The sequence below is a fragment of the Synchiropus splendidus genome, chromosome 18 (genome assembly GCF_027744825.2).
Source record: "Synchiropus splendidus isolate RoL2022-P1 chromosome 18, RoL_Sspl_1.0, whole genome shotgun sequence".
In the NCBI taxonomy this organism is placed as follows: domain Eukaryota; kingdom Metazoa; phylum Chordata; class Actinopteri; order Syngnathiformes; family Callionymidae; genus Synchiropus; species Synchiropus splendidus.
This window is the reverse complement of record NC_071351.1, coordinates 4,648,056-4,671,077: the sequence shown is the minus strand read 5'-3', so window position 1 is coordinate 4,671,077 and position 23,022 is coordinate 4,648,056. Positions and strand designations below refer to the sequence as shown.

Genomic DNA, 23,022 nt, shown 5'->3' with positions numbered 1-23,022 from the left:
TGCGTCAAAACCGCCCTCTTGGAGAGGGGACAATCCCCTCAGCTGTTCGGGTTGCGCCCCCGTTTTCCGTCTGTGCCCCCTCCTTTTTTAATTCCGCTCCGGAAATCCACTTCGGATTTTTCCAGCGGAGCGGTTGAGCACTTTTCACCCGAGTGACTTCTCTTCTGTCCGGCTCACCTCCCGCAGCAGCAGCAGCAACAAGTGGACCGGTGCAGAGAACACACACTGTCTGCGGAGGCGACGGTCTCTGGTTGGTGCCGTTCTTGCTTCTATACGTGACCTGTTACTATCATAGAGTTCTAGACTTGCGTCACCATTTGTAGGTGTCAGTTTATCCGTGTTGGCGGGATGTTTCAATGTTCGGAGAGTAACCCAATTGTTATGATACAATGTCCAAATACTTTCCACCGTGTTACAGTACATTTCTCATAGACGCTAAACTAGACCCGTGTTCTGACAAGTGTTGCGTTCACAGGTTCCTCCTGCTCCGAGATGCGACTGCTTATCATCGTCTGTGGTGAGTTCACTGTCCTGCCGACGCTTTGAAGTCCGAACAGGTTTTCTGCTTCAAATCTCTTCTTCTGAAGTCAGTCACTGAAGGACGAACATGGTCTCCAGGTCACTGACTTGTTGTTAAAAGACGCCTCATGTGATCATATTTTCATTCGAGCATCTTCGGGGAGTGGTGGCTGGAAATCACCTGTGCAACCGCATGCTTAGCTTTATTTTAAAAACATTTTTACCGGGTGATATTTCAATCCCACTATCATTTGTACCATTTTAACCTGAGTTTATTTATTTATTTCACGTTTTATACCCAATGAATCAGTAGATAATCCATATTGAGTCTGTGAGTTCATCCGTTCTTGAAAAAATTTCTGTAAATCAGCTCCGGATTTTAATATATTCAATGTACATAGGTTTACTACGTCTTGCAGCAGTGTTTTGAGAATCCAGACAGAAGCATTTTCAGGCCATTTTAAGTAGTATTCCAGTGTCGCCATGCTGAGAGATAAGACGGCCAGTGTTTCTTTTTTGGAAGCCTGAGTGACCTGCGGGTGTCTGGGGTCAAAGCGCTGTCTCTGTGGGTGGTGTTGCTCGGTTTATGGTTCTCCTAAAGAGTCCAGCTGAATCCGCAAATAGAGACATCCACTCCACACCCAACAAGTGCTCAGGATCATTTTAGTTGTGTGTGGCCTCTGATGCCTGTGCCTGTCCATTTTTGTTGCGGATTTATGCATGCGAAACGACAAATAGGGAAATGAATGGTTCCCCTGGCGTGGAATACAGTCCACACGTGACTTTGTCTCATGGATGCTGTCGCTCTTTATTTATCTTTGGACACAAACGGTCGCTTTTTGTGTCAATTAAAAAGTGAACAAAGGACGAACTGCATTCGTTGCGTGCGCCTTAACCTTGATAAAGCTGTATTTTTATTGTCATTTATGTGATTATACTTTAGTTGCAGGAACTTGTGAGATAAATCTAAAAATAAGTATTTTTCTTTGTTTGATCTTATTCGTAAATAATCACTTCAATATATGTATGAAGCAACACTTCACCACACACAGAGATTGAGACGTCTCTTTTGCTCCGACTGCAGACAAGGTGCAAGGTCAAGGGTCATGTCTATATTCCCCGGGGTCACAGTCGGTTAATTGGAGTGTGTAGATGTGTATTTGTTTGGAAGAGTGAATGAACTGAGAGACAAAGGACGTGCCTCTCCCTCTTGTCCTTTTCACTTTCCTCTGCCATTCTTCTTCTGCTGAGAGTGTCGACTGTCTGGCGCACACTTCCAAAGGTCCCGAGTGTGTGTGTGTTTAAATCATGTCAAGTTTGGATCAGATAAGAAAGAAGGTGTCCTGAAAAGCAGATAAGGGCGTAGCAGGTTTTTGTACTGAGGTTTGCTCAAGTTTTTTTTTAGGTGTGTGTGGCTGTGTGTGAGCAGGTGAGGGTTGGTTTGAGCCGGTGGGAGTGACTGAGTGAGTTCCCCGGACCTTTGTAAGTGCCAGCCTCCGGAAGTGTGCAGATATCAGAACAATGGTGCAGTAAAGCCTGCAAACCACCAGCAAAGGAGAGGGAGAGAGAGAGAGAGCGACAGATTGGTGAGCTATAGAGGAGTCGGGGATAGAAGTGGGACAAAGACAAAGAGGAAGAAAGACTTGGGCACAGGGGGAAGGGGTGTGGAGCCGGCGGAAAAAGGCTGGTACATAAAGGACCGTGAGTTAAGTTTCCCTGCCCTGTTGGTTGAGGCTTTTTTTGGATGAAAAGAGTGGGTGGAGAATAAGGAGGAGGAGGAGGAATGAAGGGGAAGATGAAATGGCAATGAAACGTATATTGGTGATGATATCATCAGAAGGAGACACAACTAATACACACAGAAGTTGGAAGGATAAAAAACGATCTCCGCGTGGTTGTAGTCTCTATTTATGATATTTATAGAGAATCTGTAACACCTTTACAGTATTTTACAACATTTCCAATTAAGATTGTGAATGTAAAGTAAATAAATAAATCTCAAAATAACCCTGACAAATTCAGTTGTTTTCAGTTTTACTTGTTTCTGTCGTTCATTGCAGTAACCAGTAGTTTGTCGTCTCAGACGCTTTGATACCATAATGCCGAGTTTTATTGCGAGCAGCCAGGTCGGTGTCTGCGCGACTAACAGCTTGTGTTGCTCGGTTTGTTCAACTCACTCCCTGCTCCTCTCAGGATCTAATCACACGCAAGCTGCAATTACAACTGTCTGACATTACGGTGGAAGGAAGGAGCTGGAGCGAAGCCAAAACAAGAGGCAGGAAGGATGTGGTCAATGGGATGATTATTCTTCTGATAGATAGTGGTCTGCTTGACCTCTGGCTGCCTCCCCACCACTCCCGACTCCACACACAGACTCCAACCAAAACACTGTTTCATAGATTGACTATCAGGCATTTCCGCCTTTCAATATTGATATCAGTACTTCTCAGGTCAGTCTTTTTGTCATCATCATTTTAAATATCTCCATATGTAAACCATCATGAGCAGTTTGGAGACATCATGCTGAAATTGATGGAAAAAGGCTAGTTAACATATTAACTTTCACGGCTTAAATGTGTGCCGTGAAAGTTTGTAAAGATGAATTGTTACGTGATCAAACGTATTAAAAGAAGTGGAAATGTTGAAACAAACAAATAACACATGACACATCATGGAGGTGGACATGAACATGACGGCTTTTGCTGTGTTATTCACGGAAAAATCTCGAAAGAAATAGGATATAACTGAAGTCTGCTCATGACTGAACAACTTGTTTTTCTCTGTCACCAATTGAGTAAAAGCAAAACATTCCCCTGTGTTTCTCTGTCATATATATATATATATATATATATATATATATATATATATATATATATATATATATATATATATATATATATATATATATATATATATATATTGCTTTTCATGCACATGTTTATTTGACCTCTTATCCCTTCTCATATCGCCCACATCCCTTTAAATAAAATAACCTCATACATGACCTCATGTTCCAGGAAGCAGTTGGTGCCAGGGATTTGTGTTTGTCTTCTGATACGGTCAAGAAAACACATCCATGTTGATGTGGAATGTGAGACAGGTGTGCAGGGCTGTGAGCTGAGGTGAAAAAAAACACATGGGCAGGAAGGAAGTGTGACTTTTCGCAAAATTTAAATGGCGAAACAGTGTGTAGTGAGTAGAACCATAGACTGAATTACTGGTTTTTGACTACTACAAACAGACGGTAGTTGCCGACGCAGCCTGATGTTTAAAGGTGTCATGAACCATGTTCAAAGGTGTCAGGGAGAAATGTACTGGTAAGCAAGTATTTAAAAAGTAATCACTTATGACTGTGTTTACAGTTGTGCTTCTTAGGAGGGAGGATAGATTCAACCCCGTTTGCACTATGAAACTCTCCTGGTGGCTTGCAGGCTGCACCCAACATCTGCCGACCACATGTGCCCTTAAATAAGGAGTGGCACAGTGGCCACTGTGTTGCTGCTGTTAGGACCTCACTGATACCATCATGCTCATTATTGGCTAAAGGTTGCGCAGTCAGCAGCAGAGAAGATGAAAAAAAAAGTGAACCAAAAAGAGAAATCCTTCACGTCAGCCATAGTATGAGGAGGAGCAGCTGTGAGGCCAGATGATGCCCATCACACATGAACAAGCCTTGACACAGGGAGGCAGCTCTTCCTGCTGCACAAGACAGTCACATTGTGAGAGGAAGCAGCTGTCTGACAGCAGCAGGTGGGTCGCTGAAACTCCTGCAACATAATCACCCTCACCTTGTTTATTTTCTAACACGCTGGATCAGCAATATTGTCTTGGTTTTATTCCCTAGCTCCCTGTGAAAACCAGTAAAAGTTGGAACTTAGATTCCCTATTTTTAGTGAGAATGATTCATGACTCACAGTTAGTTTCTGATCATTCCCTCCCTCCTGGTGACTTGCTGGAGCATGACGCCCCACACACCTCGCTCATTCTCTGATGTCATCACCTCCAGCAGTCAGTCGTGTTTCCCGTCTCGCCTCTTCCACATTCAGACAAGTAGCATTCTCCACTGACTTGCAATGAAAATCAAGTCGATGGGAGGCAAACAGAGAAGGGAGTCAAAATGAGCGGAACAGCTGTGGGAGAGACGGGAGTCCAACCACAGCGGAGACTGGTCGGCTACCTGCTTCTGGGAGTTATGAGCAAACTAATGAGCCTGTTTGAGGATGTTGACTTTTCGAGGAGCTGCTGGACTCCATGTGTGCTTATTCTGGATGCCAGCCTGTCATCTGTGCGTTTGCTTTTAGGCCTGTTTGTTGTTTACACTCCCTGATGCGACAGCAAACTGTCCAGTCGTCTGCTTGGCTCCAGTGGCATGTTGCAAGTGGATGCCACTTCCCAGCAAACAGCATGGATATGTTTTTACCCCTGTGGCTTCCCAAACATTGTATGAGTCAAAGAGGAGGGAAACATGAGCACTGAACTGGCTGTTTAAAGGTTTAAATGCAACCAAAACATAGAATATTATGTTTGGGAATGTAACAACTCCCAGGAGATTCGAGAGCCAGTAACTCTGTCTGTCATTATAAAAGCATTAGATCATATACTGGCTTCCACATCAGATTGAACTGCAGTTCAGACGTGGGTTTCGATGACATCATGCTGCCTTGGAATAGTTGATTATTATATGATTGTGCCTGTCATATGATAATAATAAGGCCTCCATGAACTTTGTGTGGCAGTTTAGAGGCAGGGAATCTTCTGATGACTGCGGCCTGTCACTGTGAGAGCTCCTCATCCAGACACTCAAGATGATCTGTCAGCTGTCTGCTCACATGCCCCTTCTCTGTCCATGTATGGGTGCAGGGCTCAAACTGAAATAGCTGCTTATGTGCGCCGCTTTTTTCCTCTGAAATCATGTTGACTTGGGTCAAGCTGAAAGGCCTGGCTGTCAATGTGTGGAAGGAAGATGCTAACACCAGCTCACTTGTGCTACTCCCTCTTCAGTGGTTCGACTAGACGATGGAAAAGAAGGCGTATATTTTATTGTTGTTATTGTATTGTTATTGTGGATCATATCTGTTGCATTCACTCCTCCAGATGCTTTCGTTGACAGAGACTTGATAGTGGGTGTCAGTTATTATTCATTATTATTCTTATTTTATCTTATTTACCTTATCAAACAGTGTCTTGAGAACGTTTGATGTCTACATTTTTAAATATTTGATGTAATTGCACATCTCATGGTGGACTGTACATGGCGGAGCACACACACACTCTCACTCACTCCCACACAGATGTGCTCGTATCAAGTCTGTTTCACCTCTAATATTTCTGCCAAATCTCAGGGTTTCTTTAGGTGTGTGTGGGTGGATTTGTGTCATGGTCATGTGAAATCTCACTTTAAATATTTCCCATCAAACTCTCGAACTATCAGCACTGAAAGTGAGTGTTTGTGATGCCGAGACTGAGCCACAATCTGCAGCCATTAAAACTTTCACCTGGCAAAAACATGAAAGGAATAAATCATGTTTTTAGAATTTCCAGATCATCTGTTGGGGCTCTCTGTTTCCTGTTTGTCTCCCAGCTCTTTTGGAAAAAGAGATCCTGCCCTCAAACCTTTGTCATATGGAGCTTTCACTTTAATTTGTGTCTGTCTATAATGAGCGCATAATAGTGGGAGGATTAGAAACACCTGCTGTGGACATACCATACGTTGACAGTCAGACCCCTCCCAGGGCTCCTCTCATTCCGAGCTACAAAACACAGGCTGTAGGTCTGAGAGAGAGGCTTTTAGGATGAGAAGTACACGTCCCGGAGTATGTATGCGAGTGTGGATAGTTTATTTTAGGTGTCGCGCATAGCACAACTGTTGGGTCACATTTCGGCTCCGGTGCTGTGTAACACTACCTCAACGCAAAGCTGTCCGCCAATACTGAGAGCTACTTTTTGTTCATTCATGTTCCATCAAAAAAAAAGTGTGAACAGATATATGTATTTCTCTAGTTCCCAGCCCAGATTTAGTCTGAACCGGGCCCCTTTTCAGGTCAGCTTGGGAGGACTCCAGTAGGAGTGCCTGTTGACCTCCAGAGATAATCTCCCTCCAACCTTGTGTTGTCTCACCGCTTCTCAAAGTTTCCAGTTCAGCTAAATCAAGTGTGAAAATAGAGACAAAAACATTGGGGAGCATTTGTGTCACCTCAGCCGCACCAACGCTTGTACGTTTGTTTTAAAAGGAGGTTAGAATAGCACTGCAAGTGAAGGTGGTGATGAACATTCGTTTTAAATTAAACCTCTTCTTTGGATGTCGTGAGAAGACGCTTTGAGCATAGGCTTATGAGGCTTTGTGAAGCCATTTAAGAGCTCCGTAGGTGGCGCTCTCCGTTTAATTGAAAAGGTTGTTCCTACCAACACATTTTAGAGCAGAGAGCGCCAACCAATGTTCTTATTTAAGATTTCTTTTTTGCTCAATACCTATACCAACCAATACCAATAACAGCAACGCTTTCACGACTCCAACACTTTTGAAAGACACAGTTCTGTCCTTGGTCCTTGCTTGCGTCCACTGACTTGCGTCTCTCCAAACTGGGAAATACACTATCTCTGACTGAATAAGTGTGTTTCCATCACTTAACTGCACACAGTTCACTTCATTTTTTCTTTCCATGGTTGCAGCTCTGGCAGCAGCTGTGGGCCAGGAGCCGGACTTCAGCCATGGTTGTGCACAGGGAAGCTGTTACCCAGCGACAGGAAACCTGCTAGTGGGACGCGAGAAGAACCTGAAGGCCTCATCCACATGTGGCATGAGGAAGAAGGAGCCTTACTGCATTGTTAGCCATCTGCAGGTCAGGCTGCTTCGCACCATGAGGAATCCTCATTTGCTTTTCTGCTTGACCCCCAGAGGTTCACCTTTGACTGAACAACCTGAACCGTCTTTTGTCTCTCTGCAGGACGAGAAGAAGTGTTTCGACTGCGACTCCAGACGCCCCTACGATCCCGTTTACAACACCATCAATCACAGGATTGAGAATGTAATAACCACATTCAAACCCTTTCGCAAGAAGTCCTGGTGGCAGTCGGAGAATGGTGAGGAAAACATGTAATACTCATTTTCATTTCATCATCCGGGCTCCATAATTATATTAGAAAGACAGTCAAAATTGTGTGTAACAATGCAATAATAACTGTAGTATTATAAATAAAGAGAATTATACATGTATTTCTGGAAAACTGAGGCAGTTTAGCTTCATATTACGATGTCAGTTTTTGATGTTACCTCTGCATGACTTCAGTCAGTGGCATCAGTTGAGATAGTAAAAGTGGCAGTTATAGTTACTGCTTATTGAAGTGGGGCTCCGGCCTGTTTGCAGCTGCCTGTGAGCCATGTCACTGGAATGGCCTTTCCCTGCCGATAGCAACAAGTGCCAGAATAGATCAGCGGGAAAAAAGAGCAGGAAGCAAAAAGCTGGTTATTTTTACTTAGCGCTGCTTCTCCATGGCGTCGAGGGTACACTTCCTACATGGAAAGACAGTTGGCTGATTGTGTTCTGAGAGTCGCTAAATAGGCCATTTCATGGGCAGTTTTTGCATAAACTATAGAGCAAGTATGAGATTAGAACTAGGTCTAGCCTCCAGGACGAGAAAATGTACATTATATCATATCAACTTCTTCATATATGGAAACAAAATAAGCTTTTATTCTCATTTATTCTTTTATAATGCCAAAGCATATTACTTCTTTTATTTATCTTAAACCTTCAACCATGTTTTTCTGTGTCACATTTCATTTTTTCCAGTTGATTTATAACACAACAGAACAGTATTTCTCTTATGTTGTTGCATGAGTTCTACACACGCTTGATCAGCCATTCAGTGATTTTGTTAGTTTTAAGCTGACTGACAAGACAGAAGTTTTCATCTTACAATTCAGGATCTTGTGTTGTCTGGAGCTCTGGACATCCTTTGGAGCGCGCCATTGTTTTACAAGAGTCAGAGGACTCTCCCGGCTCTTGTTTTAGATGAAGAGAACTGCAGCGAAAGTGGTCCTTGGGGTGAAGTGGTCTTTCCGAACAGTAGCAGTTCTGCTTGTCAGGAAGTGTGTGGGCTTTTGCTTGCTCTCAGGACTGAATTGCTTTTCCTTTCATGGCCGACAGGAGCCGAACACAAAGCCAGTGGCTACTTCATAAGTTGCCATCAATCAGGAAAGGGATCATTTGAGTGGAAAATGAAAGATGACATTCTTGTCTTTCTTCTAGGAAAGTCTGACGTGTTCCTCCAGCTGGATCTGGAAGCAGAGTTTCATTTCACTCATCTAGTGATGACATTCAAGGTTTGCAGTCTTGCTAACATCTCAGCTTTCCCAATGCTAAGGAACTTGTCTGGCTACTCTGCAGACGTTTCGCCCGGCGGCCATGTTGATCGAGCGCTCAGCAGACTTTGGGCGGACCTGGAAAATCTACCGCTACTTCTCTCACGACTGCGCCTCCAACTTTCCCGAGGTGTCCCAGGGACCTTTACGAAACATTGATGATGTCATCTGTGAGTCACGGTACTCTGATATCGAACCCTCCACTGAAGGAGAGGTGAGTACTTACGCCATACAGACGAAACAAAATATTGAAAATGCTATGAATATGAAACCATGACTAGTGTGTTGCATAGATGAATCACTATCCTACCTTCTAGAGAGATGGAAGCAATACATCACGATACTTGGACAATATTCATCTCTCAATATCCTCATGTTTTCAATGAATGTGAGCTGCTTTCAATAGGTTTTTAAAGGATAAACAAGAATACTAGTTCCATGGCGACTTATGTTTAATGCCACTTTACTTCAACTAGATGCAATTTGTTTCCAAGTCTTTGTTTTTGTCCTATTTTTCGTCCTTGCAATTTAGCTGACTATTGTGATTTATTCATTTTGAACTGTGCAGCATGTCAGGGGGAGTCAGATACTGTGGTCTTTCAGGAGACTATCGTAGCGTGACCAAAGTATCATGATGCGTATCGTATTGTGAAGTTTTTACAGACACTAACCCCTACTTTTAAGCTTTTGCAGTTATATTGCCTCTCACTAACCTGATATTGTCCTCTAATTTCGCACAAAAAAAGAGAGTTTTCTCATCTTTATTTGCTGTTGCAGCATGTGTTTTGCATAGGAACAAGCACATGTCCCTAATTCTTTGATGTGTCCTGGCCCAGGTCATCTACCGAGTGTTGGAGCCGGCCATTAGAATCGAGGATCCGTACAGCCCGACCATTCAGAGTAGGTCATTTCTGTATTTCCATCTGTAGTTTTTTCTCTCTAGTTAGAGCCTGCTTGAGGTTATTAACCACACGGCGCCGTACAAATCCAAAAGTGGTGTAACTGACTTCTTATTTTGGACTCAACATGAAATCCGACCCCGCTGTTGCACCACGTTGATGTCAAATATCCTCTGAAACTAATCTTCCAGGCCTGTTTGGCAACATCATTCATGTCCATTGGCAGAATTAGCTGCTTAATCCAGCTGTGCCACATAACTGTGCAACAGCTCCCCTCCAGTGGGGGTGGTGTTGTGAGGACAGGGAGTGATGTGAAAAGCAGCTGTTTCTCACCCGCTCCTCCTCAGTCCGCACTGTCCTGGCCGTCGTGTTTGGACTGGCTGGACATGAGAGCTTTTCTGAGAAAGCCAAGCCTGTTTTCTGATGCAGCAGTTGTCTTGTTGTGAAATATCAGATTGACTGTGTCAAAAACATTGTGTGCCTTTTACAGGAAGTACGGCATTGTCTTGAGTTGCCGAGACCGGGAGCCAACATTTCTCTTGGTGGTCTTGCGTCCCTTCTTTGCAAAGCAAACAATAATAAAAACTATCAATGTAGCATTATAAGATATAAGGGCTTTGATTTTTTTCTTGACAATGCATTTTTGGCAGAAAATAGGAGGGAATCTGAGTCAGGTCTTTGGCTTGATGACAGCTGCTGTTTGGCTGCTGGCTGGGATGCCGGACTTTCCTTGAGTTTTTTGTTACAGCAGGAGGAACAGAGTTGCTCAGTGTGGAGGAGCAGTAGGGATTAGCTCCTGTCTGTCACACAGGAATTCGGTTACTGCGGGTAGGGAGGGCTCCGTGAGAGAAGGTGTCCTCCCATGAACACTTCTGACTCTTTAAATGAGATCCTGTTTTATCCAAATATTTGATTTAAACAAGTATGCAATACCTGGAATTCCTGGTCCTAAACCCCATATTATTAAGTTATTAAGAGTAAACATTCCATTCTTATGGATTTATTCTATGGAAACTCAGGAAAGCAAAGCCACGGAGATTACATTTAGATGGCACGTTGCGCTGAAGTCTTTGGATTTGAACAACCATGTCAATGAAATATCACCACATTTTTAAACCAAGAGCGCCACCTACTCCTACACCTCATCCGCCCATCACTAGTGACATTGTAGTCACCAGTGTATTTGTTTCATCGACATTTATGAAACTCAAATAAACCTTGTCACTTTTTATAGTATCATTTTAGGATCATAATTGAACTTATTTTGAGGTTGAGGTTCTTTGCATTCAACGGAGAGATGTGTCTGAAGACTCGATCCATCTTTTATCTTTCCTTCGTTTCCACAGATCAACTGAAAATCACGAATCTCAGGGTGAACTTCACCAAGCTCCACACACTCGGGGACAACCTGCTGGATCCCCGACCGGAAATCAAAGAGAAGTACTACTACGCTATATATGAGCTTGTTGTGCGCGGCAACTGCTTTTGCTATGGACATGCCTCGGAGTGCGCCCCTATCGACGGCATCAGGAATGACATCGAGGGGATGGTGAGTGAGCCGAAACTAGAGTATTTAAGATTCTCCATTTCACCAATCTGTCTTCCACTCAGGTGCATGGCAGGTGTGTGTGCAACCACAACACCATGGGCTTGAACTGTGAGCGCTGTGATGACTTCCATAATGATCTCCCCTGGAGACCGGCCGAGGGCCGCAACAGCAACGCTTGCAAGAGTGAGTTCAGCGGGCGGCACTGGTTCACCCTTCGAACATGTGACCAACCAAACTGTCTTCATGGCAGAATGCAACTGTAATGGCCACGCCAGCAGCTGCCACTTCGACATGGCGGTCTATTTGTCGACGGGAAACACCAGTGGAGGAGTGTGTGATGAGTGCCAGCACAACACCATGGGACGGAACTGTGAAGCGTGCAAGCCCTTTTACTACAAAGACCCCTTTAAGGACATCAGAGACCCTGAAGTCTGCATTGGTGAGCACATGGCAGGAGGCTCTTCATCTTCTCTGAGTAGACTAGAAGACTCTAAGGTCCTGAAGGGGCCACATTTTACCATTGATTGTTGAAAACTGATGAAACAGGGTGCCATGAGCTCATTTGTTTAAAATAAAATGAAATGTAAATGACATTTTAGAGTCATAGAATGGAGACGTTGTCAGACACAATGGGTTCTTTCTTTGTTTCTGTAGCTTGTGACTGTGACCCAGATGGTTCCCAGAACGGTGGCATGTGCGACGGTCATACTGACCCCTCCCTTGGCATGGTGGCGGGTCAGTGCCGCTGCAAGGCCCATGTCGAGGGGCCTCGCTGCGACAAGTGTAAGACCGGCTATTTTGGCCTGAGTGCTGACAATCCTCAAGGCTGCCAAGGTGAGTCCACAAACATTGGAATGGATGGTTATCATTTCAGACATAGTTTTAAATCAATATCATTATTTTAAAACTGCACACTACTTTAAGGATGTATTGTCGCCCTCAAGTGGACCGGAGCTATTCCTACACTGTGCAAAAATGCTTCTGTTTTCTCGCCCACTTTTTACACAAATATTTACTGAGCTCATCCATCCACCTCACTGGTGTGGCATGTTAAGATGTGAGTTAGATTACTGCTCTGGTGTTATGAAATATGTGGTTTTGTCGCACAGAATCCCACAAGGTTTGAGGGAGCTAACTGCTATATTGAAATTAATGTTTATTTCTCTTCTTTCATTATATTGACTCATGAGAAACAGGGGCAAAAACATGTTTGTCTTCATGCATGCCGTCTGTTGATGATGATGCCAGTGAAAATGGTCGCACTAACAAAGCTGATTCAAGATCAGATTTTCTCAACATGTGTAATAATTCTGGTTCTTGTGTTTACCCAGCGTGTCGCTGTGATCACAGAGGAACCGTGTCAGGTAGCGCTCAGTGTGATGCCATCAGTGGAGACTGCTTCTGTAAGCGCCTGGTCACTGGACGCAGCTGTGACCAATGTCTGGTGAGACCCAAATTCCCTGATAATAAACCGCCCACACCTTCACGTGGATCTATGTTTCATGTCGGTTTCATAATGTCTTTTTTGGTCCGACTTTTCCTGAGCTGCAGCGTCAGATCTCAGGTGCAGATCAGTGTCCTGTTACGATTCACCCTCCTGCCCTAAACATTCTCTGCTCGAAATAGTGACAGGAGGAATGTGAGAGCTGTTCTAGGCTGAGTCTAAATTTAGCTCGAGGAACTTTAGGCCTCATGTACGTACATTAGGAGTTGGAAATATTGTGAAACACAGAACTAAATTGTTAACTGTATGAGTCAAGCTCAATAGGCACTACACATGTGTAACCACTTACCTTCCTCTCTTCAAATATATCATTTGTTTCCTTCCAGGTCGAACATTGGGCCTTGAGCCATGACTTGAATGGCTGCAGGGGCTGTGAGTGCGACATCGGTGGGGCCATCGACAACCAGTGAGTGAAGGGAACTCATGTAACGTGGGTTCAAATTATAGTAAATAAAAGAAACAGCAAACAATCTAAAGCTCTACAGCTGAACATACACACTCACACTCTCATTGCTCAGCCAAGTAACATTTCCGGTCTGTAAGCCGCTACTTTTATCTTGCGGTCTGAATAATGTCAGTAAAAGATATGAGGAGTTGATGATTGCAGTTCAGAACATTGGCCGGTTTGTTTCATGAGTCAGTCTCCATGCTGGAGCCCGTTTTCCAAACTAGTTTAGAAGTGATCCTCATGCATGTTTAAGCCTTTCTATGGCACAAACAGCACCGCTGCATCTCCTATGAATGATGATGAAGATCCATTTTAACTTCTTAAATTAAGTGGCTGTGGCTAGTATTCCAGTGCGCTCTAAAGTCTTGAATTTACAGTCTGTATGTTTTTTCAAGTTGCATTAAAAACTTCATATTCCTAAATGTATTTGTGTGAAAAAAAAGAACGAAGCACAAAAAGCAGAATAGCCGTCCTACTCCAGTGCCAGTTTAGTAAATCTGCCTTCTCTTGTAGGTGCTCGATGGAGACTGGCCAGTGTCGGTGCCGCTCACACATGACAGGGCGGCAGTGTACCCAGGTGGAGTCTGGATACTTCTTCATGGCTTTGGATCACTACCTCTATGAGGCAGAATTTGCCAAAATGGGTCAGGTGAGCTGGTCTCCACATACTGTGGAGGATTGTCACGAGACAGTAAACATCTGCGTGTTTGTGTTCAGGGCTGCACGCTGGAGACCCGAGAACACCAAGCAGGCCGACCTGCCACTTGGACGGGTACCGGCTTTGCTCGGGTGCCTGAGGGTGGCACGCTGGACTTTGTAATTTCTAACATTCCTTACTCCATGGAGTATGACCTGCTTATCCGCTATGAGTCCCAGGTCTGTGCCTCCATTTCTCTTTAAAGACCCTTTTACTGAAATCCTGTGTGTACTTCATATTCCGACCTTCCTGTCACTTCCTGTGTGCAGATGGCCCGGGACTGGGAGGATGTCCGAGTCACGGTGATCCGCCCGGGTCCGATACCTACCAGCAGCCCCTGTGGAAACACCATTCCAGACGATGATAGACTTACCATTGCTTTACCAGCTGGAGCCAGGTTTGGGTTTCACACACCTCACACGCTTTCTTATAAATAAACCCAGATGCTGATGAGTGTGTGCTCTCTGCAGGTATTATGTTCCGCCTCAGCCGGTGTGTCTTGAGATGGGCGTGACCTATACCCTTCGCTTTGAATTCAAGCGCTACCAGGATGCCAACAGCATCCTCAATGGAGGCGCTAACGCCATTCTTCTTGTGGACTCTGTAAGAGGAAGTTGATGTCCCTGGTTAAAACCATGACTTGACGCATGTCTCCCTCCAGATTGCCTTAATGCCACGGCACACTTCCATGGAGATGTTCAATGCTGGAGACCTGGCCTCCAACACAAGAAAGCAGACCTATGAGCGCTACCGCTGCCATGACCGGGCCAAGAGTGTCAACCGCCCGCACATGACCGACACCTGCGCCAGACTCCTAACCAGCATGTCAGCCATCATCAACGACGGGGCCTTGCGTAGGTTCTTCCCTGTTTTTACTCTATAGGCACGAACTTTGTTTGTCGACGTCGCATTATCTCTCTCCAGCTTGCCACTGCGACCCCCAGGGCTCCGTTAGCTCTGTGTGTGATGTACGTGGTGGTCAGTGTCGGTGCAGGTCAAATGTCATCGGGTTACGCTGTGACCAGTGCGCTCCTGGGACATATGGTTTCGGCCCATCGGGATGTTTTCGTAAGTTTTTATAAACATCATTCATCATGTTTTAGGTTTTTATCAGGGGTGGGATTCGATAAAAAAAATAATAATCTAGTTAATTACAGAATTTGTGATTAATTCATCTCAATTAATCGCAGTTTAATGATATAAGAATATTTGCCACAATTTTGCATCAGTTTGACAATAGCACAATAGATCACGGTGGTGGCTATGTTCAGGTTTTTATATAACTTTATTTAAACTAAAGCTCTTTTTATGTCTTGAAATTATTTGTATAAGAATTTCAATTTTGTAAGAATTTCAAGTCCATTCAGAGTAGTGGAAACCCTGGCCATTGTGTAGTGAAAAACATCCCTGAACAAAAGCAAACAGACTTTTGTTTGCTTTTGTTCAGGGATGATTCCTCCATGTTTGTTGTTGTTGTTATCATCCTAGCTGCCACGTGTCTTGTGCATCAGTGTGATCAGTGGACCAGGAACTCCTGCACTAACAAAGGTCCCCTGTTGTCTGGAGAGCAAACTGTTCAATTAAATTATTTTTTTTTTGTTGTAATTAATTCATCGTAATTATCTTGTTAAAGTCCTACCACTACTTTTTATGATATACTCTTTAAATGCGTTCCCAGAGTTAGTCTACATCGATACACCTGAGTCACTTTCTCTGTTTTTCATTGTATTTCTGTTCTCATCACCTTTTCTGTTGCCTCAGCCTGTGGATGCAGTGTGGAGGGTTCTGTCAGTCGTCTCTGCGACAAGTTCACGGGTCACTGCCAGTGCCGTCCCGGAGCCTTCGGTCAACAGTGTGACAGGTGTCAAGCAGGTCACTGGGGCTTCCCCAACTGCAGGCCCTGCATCTGTAATGGCCACGCCGACGAGTGTGACCAGAGGACAGGAGCTTGCATCAACTGCAGGGACCACACCGGGGGAGACAAGTGCGACAGGTGATTCGCTCCATTTCTTTTTATCCTCATAAAATCCTGGCCAACTCATTTGGAAACCTAGTGTTTTGGTCAGTAACTGTAACAAATAAATAAAGTGTTTCAAGGTTTCACTTCAAACACAGGTCACCAAGAATGTTGATGGAAGTAAACCTGCACCCCACCATGAAACTCACATAGGAGATTATTTTCATTTTATTTATGTATTATTATTATTTTCATTCATTTCCCAAGTGGTCATTTAAGGGTTAAAAGTCAAAAAAGGATGTTAAACTTATGATAATTCCAGTATGGCCTTGTGAAAATGTTTTAATTTTTCCTTTTTGTGAGTTACTGACTCGCTGTCAACAGCTTGTTTTTATGGAGCCGCTCGGACATTTCTTCACCAACAATCATATTGATATTGATTGTTTGTAGGTGTTCCAACGGTTACTATGGCAACCCTCTTTTGGGCCCTGCATCCGGTGGCTATTGTCGTCCGTGCCCGTGTCCGGAAGGACCCAACAGTGGACGTCATTTTGCTGCATCTTGTTACCAAGACAACCGAAACAAACAAATCATCTGCAACTGTATCCAGGGTTACACAGGTATCGTGACTTGTTGGTGTCCAACTATGTTTGCGACTTTTTCGCATGCATTGTTTTGGTGGTTAAGTTGTTAAAGATGACTCCTCCTGTGTGTCACTGGCACAGGGATTGTTAAACGTTCCGGGTTGACCATTTTTGAGCGTGAGTAGTAACGATTGAGCCCTCTCTTTCCACCCTTCCTTCATATACTCCACTAGTGTCAAACTCATGGCCCGCTCATGGTTCGCTGCGGTCAGCAAAATCTGTTTTTGTGGACCGCAAAATTACAGTCGCTCATTTAGAGTGCGCTGGTGTTTGACTTGCAACATTAACACCAAGATATGCATTAAAACCCCTATTTCTTTCTGAGAGTGTGTGACAGAGTTTTCTTGAATTTTGCTCTGCCCAGATCTCTTTAAATTCTGGCCCCTTGTGTGGTTGAGTTTGACACCACTGGTGTAGTCAGTTCAACTATAAAGCACCGCCCCCCCCATCATGCTCAGCGTCCACACACCTTCCCTCACTTGTGCAGTGCAACATCCCTGTAAAGGCCTGGCTCAGCGATTCATCAATCCAAAATACTGGAATTAGACCCTCATGGCAACAAATCTCAATCCAACCTGTTGAAGTGAACTCAAAAATTGATCCAGGTCTGTTAATTCACGTCATTTCAAAACCTTCACCAAACAACACTCATCATCACTTAATGGTTTGCAATTTTTTTTCTCCCCAAGTTAGTTTCTGTCTATACTATGTCGACACATTCCTTTAGTCATCCGAGAGGTTGTTGCCTCTGGCAGCAAGCTTGATAACTTTAAATCATGTGTTCATGTTTTGCATTAATATAATGGTGAAGCAGGAAGGGAGCACCGGGATACACTGTCTTTTTCATAGCTTGACAACAGAGCCCAGTAGGTGGCCAGAGGTCTATTCTTTCTTTTTTGAACTGAAATCTTGCTCTCCAGGTTCGCGGTGTGAGGAGTGTGCCCCTGGTTACTTTGGCAACCCATCTCAGCCGGCGGGGCGCTGCCAGCCTTGCCAGTGCAACAACAACATCGACATGTCAGACATTGGCTCTTGCGACAGACGCACTGGCGAGTGCAGGAAGTGCCTGTACAACACCGAAGGGCCGAGCTGTGGAATCTGCAAGAGCGGCTACTTCGGAGACGCTTCAAGACGCAACTGCAGGAGTGAGTCAGCGTGTGAAGTGAGAAGTGAGTCAGTCTTTCATGGGCTTTTGTCTTACAGAGTGTATCTGTAACTACATGGGCACCGAGCAAAGCCAATGTATGGACCGTCAGGACTGCGTGTGCCAGCGCAGCACAGGTCAGTGCCAATGTCTACCAAACGTTATTGGACTGACCTGCGACCACTGCGCTCCCAACCACTGGAATATGGCCAGCGGGAGGGGCTGCGAACCCTGTGGCTGTGACCCCAACAACTCTGTCACCTCCTCTTGCAATGAGGTATAGAATGTGTTCACTAGGTTTTATTTATTTTGTCAGAAATGCTGACTGCCTTTTGCCTTTGGTGTGTTGTTTAGTTTACCGGCAAGTGTCAATGCAGGGATGGATTTGGAGGGCAGACGTGCACGGACTGCCAGGAGAACTACTGGGGGGACCCCAGGATTCAGTGCAGAGGTCTGGAATTGTCCATTCTTCCATAGGAACACATGCATCCGTACGATTCTTGAGAGTGTCGTGAACGCTGCATTTGTTCTCTTTCAGCCTGTGACTGCGACTGGCGTGGTATTGCCGACCCTCAGTGCAACCGCGTGACTGGTCACTGTGTTTGCCAGCAAGGCGTGTCCGGCGTCCGCTGCGACCAGTGTGCCAGAGGTTTCTCTGGCCAGTTCCCCAACTGCCAGCCGTGCCATCAGTGCTTTGGAGACTGGGACCGTATAGTTCAGGTTAGAAGCCATTGCTAGAGCCGAGATGGCCTCCTCATCATGTGACTCATCCGACTGCTCTGTAGGATCTGGCGGTGCGCACTAATACTCTGGCCACACGTGCCAATGAGATCCAGAGCACCGGACTTATCGGACCATATGAGAAGGCCTTTAAAGAGTTGGAAGAGAAACTGGCCCGAGCACGGAGCATTGTCAACGCACGTAATGCAACGGCGGCAGCTATTGCCACCCTGATGGAGCTGATTGAAGATCTGAGGTAAAATGAAGTTCTCAAAATGATTCATTGCTGTTTGTGACGTGAATATTTGGTGTGACAGAGGTCAGATTGGGGAGACCACCGACACGCTCAACCATCTGGAGGGAGACCTCACCATCGTGCAGGACAGTAACTCTGATGCCAGCAAAGACCTCAGTGCTCTTGAGAGGGAAGCCAAAGAACTGAACCTCACATCCGAGCAGCTGCACCGACAACTGGACATCCTGAAGAACTCCAACTTCCTCGGTGAGCAAATGAAGGGGTTAAACCTTGACAGTCTGCATGCCTTACAGCTCATTATGACCCCTAAAACACTTGTCCTCCAGGTGCGTATGACAGCATCAGAACCTCTTACAACACGTCACGAGATGCGGAGCGCCGTGCCAATGAATCGACCGTCAACCAGCCCAGCACTGTCAGTCAGTCCGCTGACACCCGCCGGCGCACAGAACGTCTAATCGCTGCCAAAAAGGATGACTTCAACCGCAAAAATGCTGCCAACAAACGCTCACTTGGAGAGCTCAACGCCAAGGTGCAGGGTCTGGACATGAGGAAAATCAATGAGAAGGTGGCGCACACACACACACACACAACTGTTGCATCTGGATTCAGTTGATAATGTATATCAATTTTCTACATGGCATGACATCTGGGTACAGTGAATCCCACGCGTTGCATGATAAAAAAACCTTTTAAAGAATTTAACAGGTCCCTCCCAAATTATGATTGTTTTTTTCCTTGATTTCTTTTTAAACAATCAAAAGTGAAGTAAAAATTGCCAAGTGAATATCAGAATTTGTGGTGGACACATGCCATGGTCGACCAAAGAGTTAAGCTTTTCACTTTTCTTCCTTCATTCAAATGAATTTAAGTCATGTTAACGCTAGAACAAACTAGATCTCTGTCGTCATTATTCTACATTTATTCTCAGCTTCTATAGGCCTCTTTTTCTGAAGTGTGCACTCCATCCCAGGTCTGTGGAGCCCCTGGTGATGCAGCATGTGGGGAAAGCCCCTGCGGAGGAGCAGGTTGCCGAGACGACGAAGGGAACCGTCACTGTGGAGGCCTGAACTGTAACGGCGCTGTCGCCGCGGCTGATAACGCACTGGAGAAAGCCAAACACGCAGAGGTGGAACTGAACAAGGCGATGGGAGAGGTGGAGGCACTGTTCACCAAGGTACAGTCGAACTAGAGGAGCGGCAGAATTCACATTCCACTTTTTGCTAATAGATTCATACATCTATTAACGCCACTCAGGTTGCAGAGGCTAAGAGCAAAGCTGAGGAAGCGAAGAGCAAAGCGAAAGCAGCGCTGGACAGAGCCAAAGCGAGCAAAAACAAGGTGGAACGCTCCAACAATGACCTGAGGGACCTCATCAAACAAGTCAGAGAATTCCTGACCCGTGAGTTCGCAGACCTTTATCCTATTTTAGAGCCGCATTACCGAACCTGTTTTTCCTTTATTCAACCAGAGGAGGGCGCTGACCCTGACAGCATTGAAGCTGTGGCCAACCGTGTGCTGGAGCTCTCCATCCCGGCCTCACCTCTTCAGATCAGACATCTTGCGGATGAAATTAAAGAACGGGTGCAAAGCCTTTCTAATGTGGACACGATCCTGGCGAAGACGCAGGATGACGTCCGCAGGGCGGAGCAGCTGCTGCTGGATGCCAAGAGGGCCAGGTACATGCTTCTCGGAGGGCGGTACCTTCAGACAGCTGTGATAATAATCTTTATTTTTCTTGTAGGCACAGTGCTGAGGGAGCCAAGACCACAGCAGAGCTGGTGAAAAAAGCTCTGCTGGATGCCAAAACTGCACAGACGTCAGCAGAGAAGGCAATAGCTAAAGCCAGGGGGGATATTGGTGAAACAGAGAACCGCATTGCACAGGTCATCTTTATGATTCACTCATGAAACACATGCTGTGTGAGCATTTTATTTAAGGGTCTTTAATTTATTTTATGAAATGAAATGACACCAAATGTGTGTGTGATTTTAAGGACTGAATATCAGTGTATGTATAGGTGAGAGGGAAAGTACTATAGCTGGAAGGTTTTTTTCAGCTTTGTAACATGAAATAATTAACTGTCAAGTTTTGACTCACTTTTTCCATTCAGATTGAGTCAGAGACGTCGAAGGGGGAAACAGACCTGAATGATGCCATGGGTCGCTTGGACAAGCTTGGTCAGGAAGTCACTGCGCTGAAGACCAAGCGTGCGAGCAACAGCATGGCTGCAGCAAGGGCTGAAGAAACGGCCACTATGGCACGAGACAAGGCAACCGAAGCCAAACAGGTAACGCCAATAAGCTGGTGAATGTTAATGATGAAGGAACCTATTCCTGCTGCCAAAAAAAACAAAAGCAAAAATGGAAAAACTGAATAAAATTCTGAATACAATAAATAAATAAATATCATAGATATGTCTAAATATCGTAAAATAAAAATACTCTTTTAAACTCCAAAGAAGATATAAGTAAAGTGTAAAGGTATCACCGTAAAATGTTCTAATGAATTTTCAAAACTGCTTCAACAGGTGCTTTCATGAACAATTTTTACCGTTGGGGAAGCGGCATCACTTTCTTTATCATTTTTTCTTTTCAAGAACTCCTCCATAGTTAACTATCACAGGTTTGCAGCTGTCAAGTCAATTCAGTGACACACTACTGCATCCATATGTGGCTCATGTATTAAAATTGAACGGCCAAATGTGTAAAACAAAAACCTTTAGCGGACCTCCAGGAGGCGCTTGCGGCCCAACCATGGACCCTGTGGTTAAGAATCACTGCTCTAAACCACGTGTGACAAACATCCTCTCTCTTAGATCCTTGAAGGCCAGCTGACGGATAAATATCATGAGGTGAAGCAGCGAGTTGGCACCAAAGCTAAGGCTGTCCAGGAAGCCAAGAAAAAGGCGGAGAGTCTGAGGGATGAAGCTAAACAGCTGCTTAAAGATGCCCAGGACAAGCTGCAGAAGCTCGCAGGTACATGTGTGAAGAAAGTTTAAACCTAATCCTCTTCGGGAAATATGTGTATTCAGGATGACAATGCACAGCTCATTTCTCATTTTATGCCTCACCTCACCAATTCATGAGTTTTTCATCAAGCTCTTTTGTGTCCGTGGCTCCCACAGACCTGGAGAAAAACTATGAAGACAATCAGAAGAGGCTGGAGGGGAAAGCCCGCCAGCTGGACGGCTTGGAGGACAAGATGAAAGCCATCCTGGGTGACATCAACAAACAAATCCAAATATACAACACGTGTCAGTAACTGGGCAGCTAGTTATCACGAAGGCGCACGGTTGCTCTCTGATCACCTGGCAGGCCAAAGCAACCTCCGAATGTTGAGTGTTTAGTTTTAAAAGAAAAAGCCGTATATTCTGTATATCCGCACTAATAAGAATGTGACTCACTGACTGAATCGTGAGGTGGTGAATTTGCAGCTGTTTCGTCGGCTGTGCAGGGAACAGCGACACCAAAACACTGAGCTAAGTTGAAACAAACCTAAAACTGAAACCTGGTTAATTCTATCATCAAAATCACAATGTAGTTTGGTTTTGAAGACTTTTTCAAGCCATGTTGAGTCTGTGTGTTATGTTGAGCCTTTCACAACATAGTCTCCCATTGTAGCGATGTGGGTGAAACAAGGGTTGAAGAAAAATCAATGCAACTCCACTTTTTTTTATTTCACTCTATGAGCTGAGTTAGTTGTTGTGTCACATGCTCACTTATAGTCAGAACAGGTGCGACCACAGCATCTGGGCTGGTCCCTATGATGAAGTGAACTTCAGACTGTCCAGTAAAATTCCAAAACAAACACGTCTGGATCATGCTCCATGTATGTTCTGTTGGAATTTGAACTTTGTATTGACCCAATTTGATGCAACACTGCTGAGCATCACACCACTGAAGAGTGACTTTTTGTTTATTAAAGCCTGTTGGAAGCTCACACTTGAAATAATTGTGGAGGTTTCTTTCAAAATGCTTTTATACTCACTCAATGTCGTAGTAAGGTTGCAGGACAACCACAGGACGCCATCATGCCTCAGCAAAAGCATAAAACGCTGTCAAAAACTGGGAATCTTCTCTCTAGAAGTAGTCCTTCTGCAATTGTGGCAGTCACAAAGTTGAATTTACTGACTCATTGTGACAGCTGAATTTACAATGGTTCTCAATGGTTCTCATCTATTACCAAAGCAGCTACAATATAACTCGAGCCAAAGAAGAAAATCATGTTTAAGTGTACAATTTTGTGAATAAAGGATGGATTTAAAAAGATACTGTGTCTTTATGTGGTGCTTCTGTGAGAGGAAATTTGCTTGTAAATATC

General features: G+C 44.6%; 1 protein-coding gene across 2 annotated transcripts; it reads left to right on the top strand.

Annotated features, from left to right (window-relative positions):
• The first annotated feature begins 131 nt into the window (after positions 1–131).
• Positions 132–22,951, top strand: lamb2 (laminin, beta 2 (laminin S)). 2 transcript variants are annotated; one of them, XM_053848590.1, is made up of 36 exons: positions 132–250; positions 476–517; positions 7,189–7,358; positions 7,464–7,599; positions 8,769–8,842; positions 8,907–9,095; positions 9,718–9,781; positions 11,127–11,329; positions 11,392–11,512; positions 11,580–11,768; positions 11,984–12,163; positions 12,661–12,773; positions 13,160–13,239; positions 13,795–13,930; positions 13,999–14,157; positions 14,248–14,375; positions 14,449–14,581; positions 14,640–14,832; positions 14,903–15,046; positions 15,740–15,971; positions 16,386–16,555; positions 16,661–16,696; positions 17,500–17,724; positions 17,783–18,000; positions 18,078–18,174; positions 18,262–18,443; positions 18,509–18,699; positions 18,761–18,945; positions 19,026–19,267; positions 19,673–19,876; positions 19,957–20,101; positions 20,171–20,378; positions 20,444–20,585; positions 20,813–20,989; positions 21,518–21,677; positions 21,827–22,951. In XM_053848590.1, the coding sequence occupies exons 2-36, from the start codon at positions 493–495 to the stop codon at positions 21,961–21,963; spliced, it is 5,388 nt and encodes a 1,795-aa protein (XP_053704565.1). In that variant the 5' UTR covers positions 132–250; positions 476–492; the 3' UTR covers positions 21,964–22,951. The 2 variants fall into 2 exon arrangements, with proteins under 2 accessions (XP_053704565.1, XP_053704567.1); XM_053848592.1 differs by lacking the exon at positions 16,661–16,696.
• The last annotated feature ends 71 nt before the right edge of the window (positions 22,952–23,022 follow it).

What these genes read in the sequence shown, in the direction of transcription:
- lamb2 (XM_053848590.1), top strand. Translation starts at nt 493, where the DNA reads ATGCGACTGCTTATCATCGTCTGTG. An exon ending in ATCTAGTGATGACATTCAAG is followed by an intron (nt 8,843 to 8,906) that starts GTTTGCAGTCTT and finishes GCTACTCTGCAG; the next exon opens with ACGTTTCGCCCGGCGGCCAT. An exon ending in GGGGGAGACAAGTGCGACAG is followed by an intron (nt 15,972 to 16,385) that starts GTGATTCGCTCC and finishes GATTGTTTGTAG; the next exon opens with GTGTTCCAACGGTTACTATG.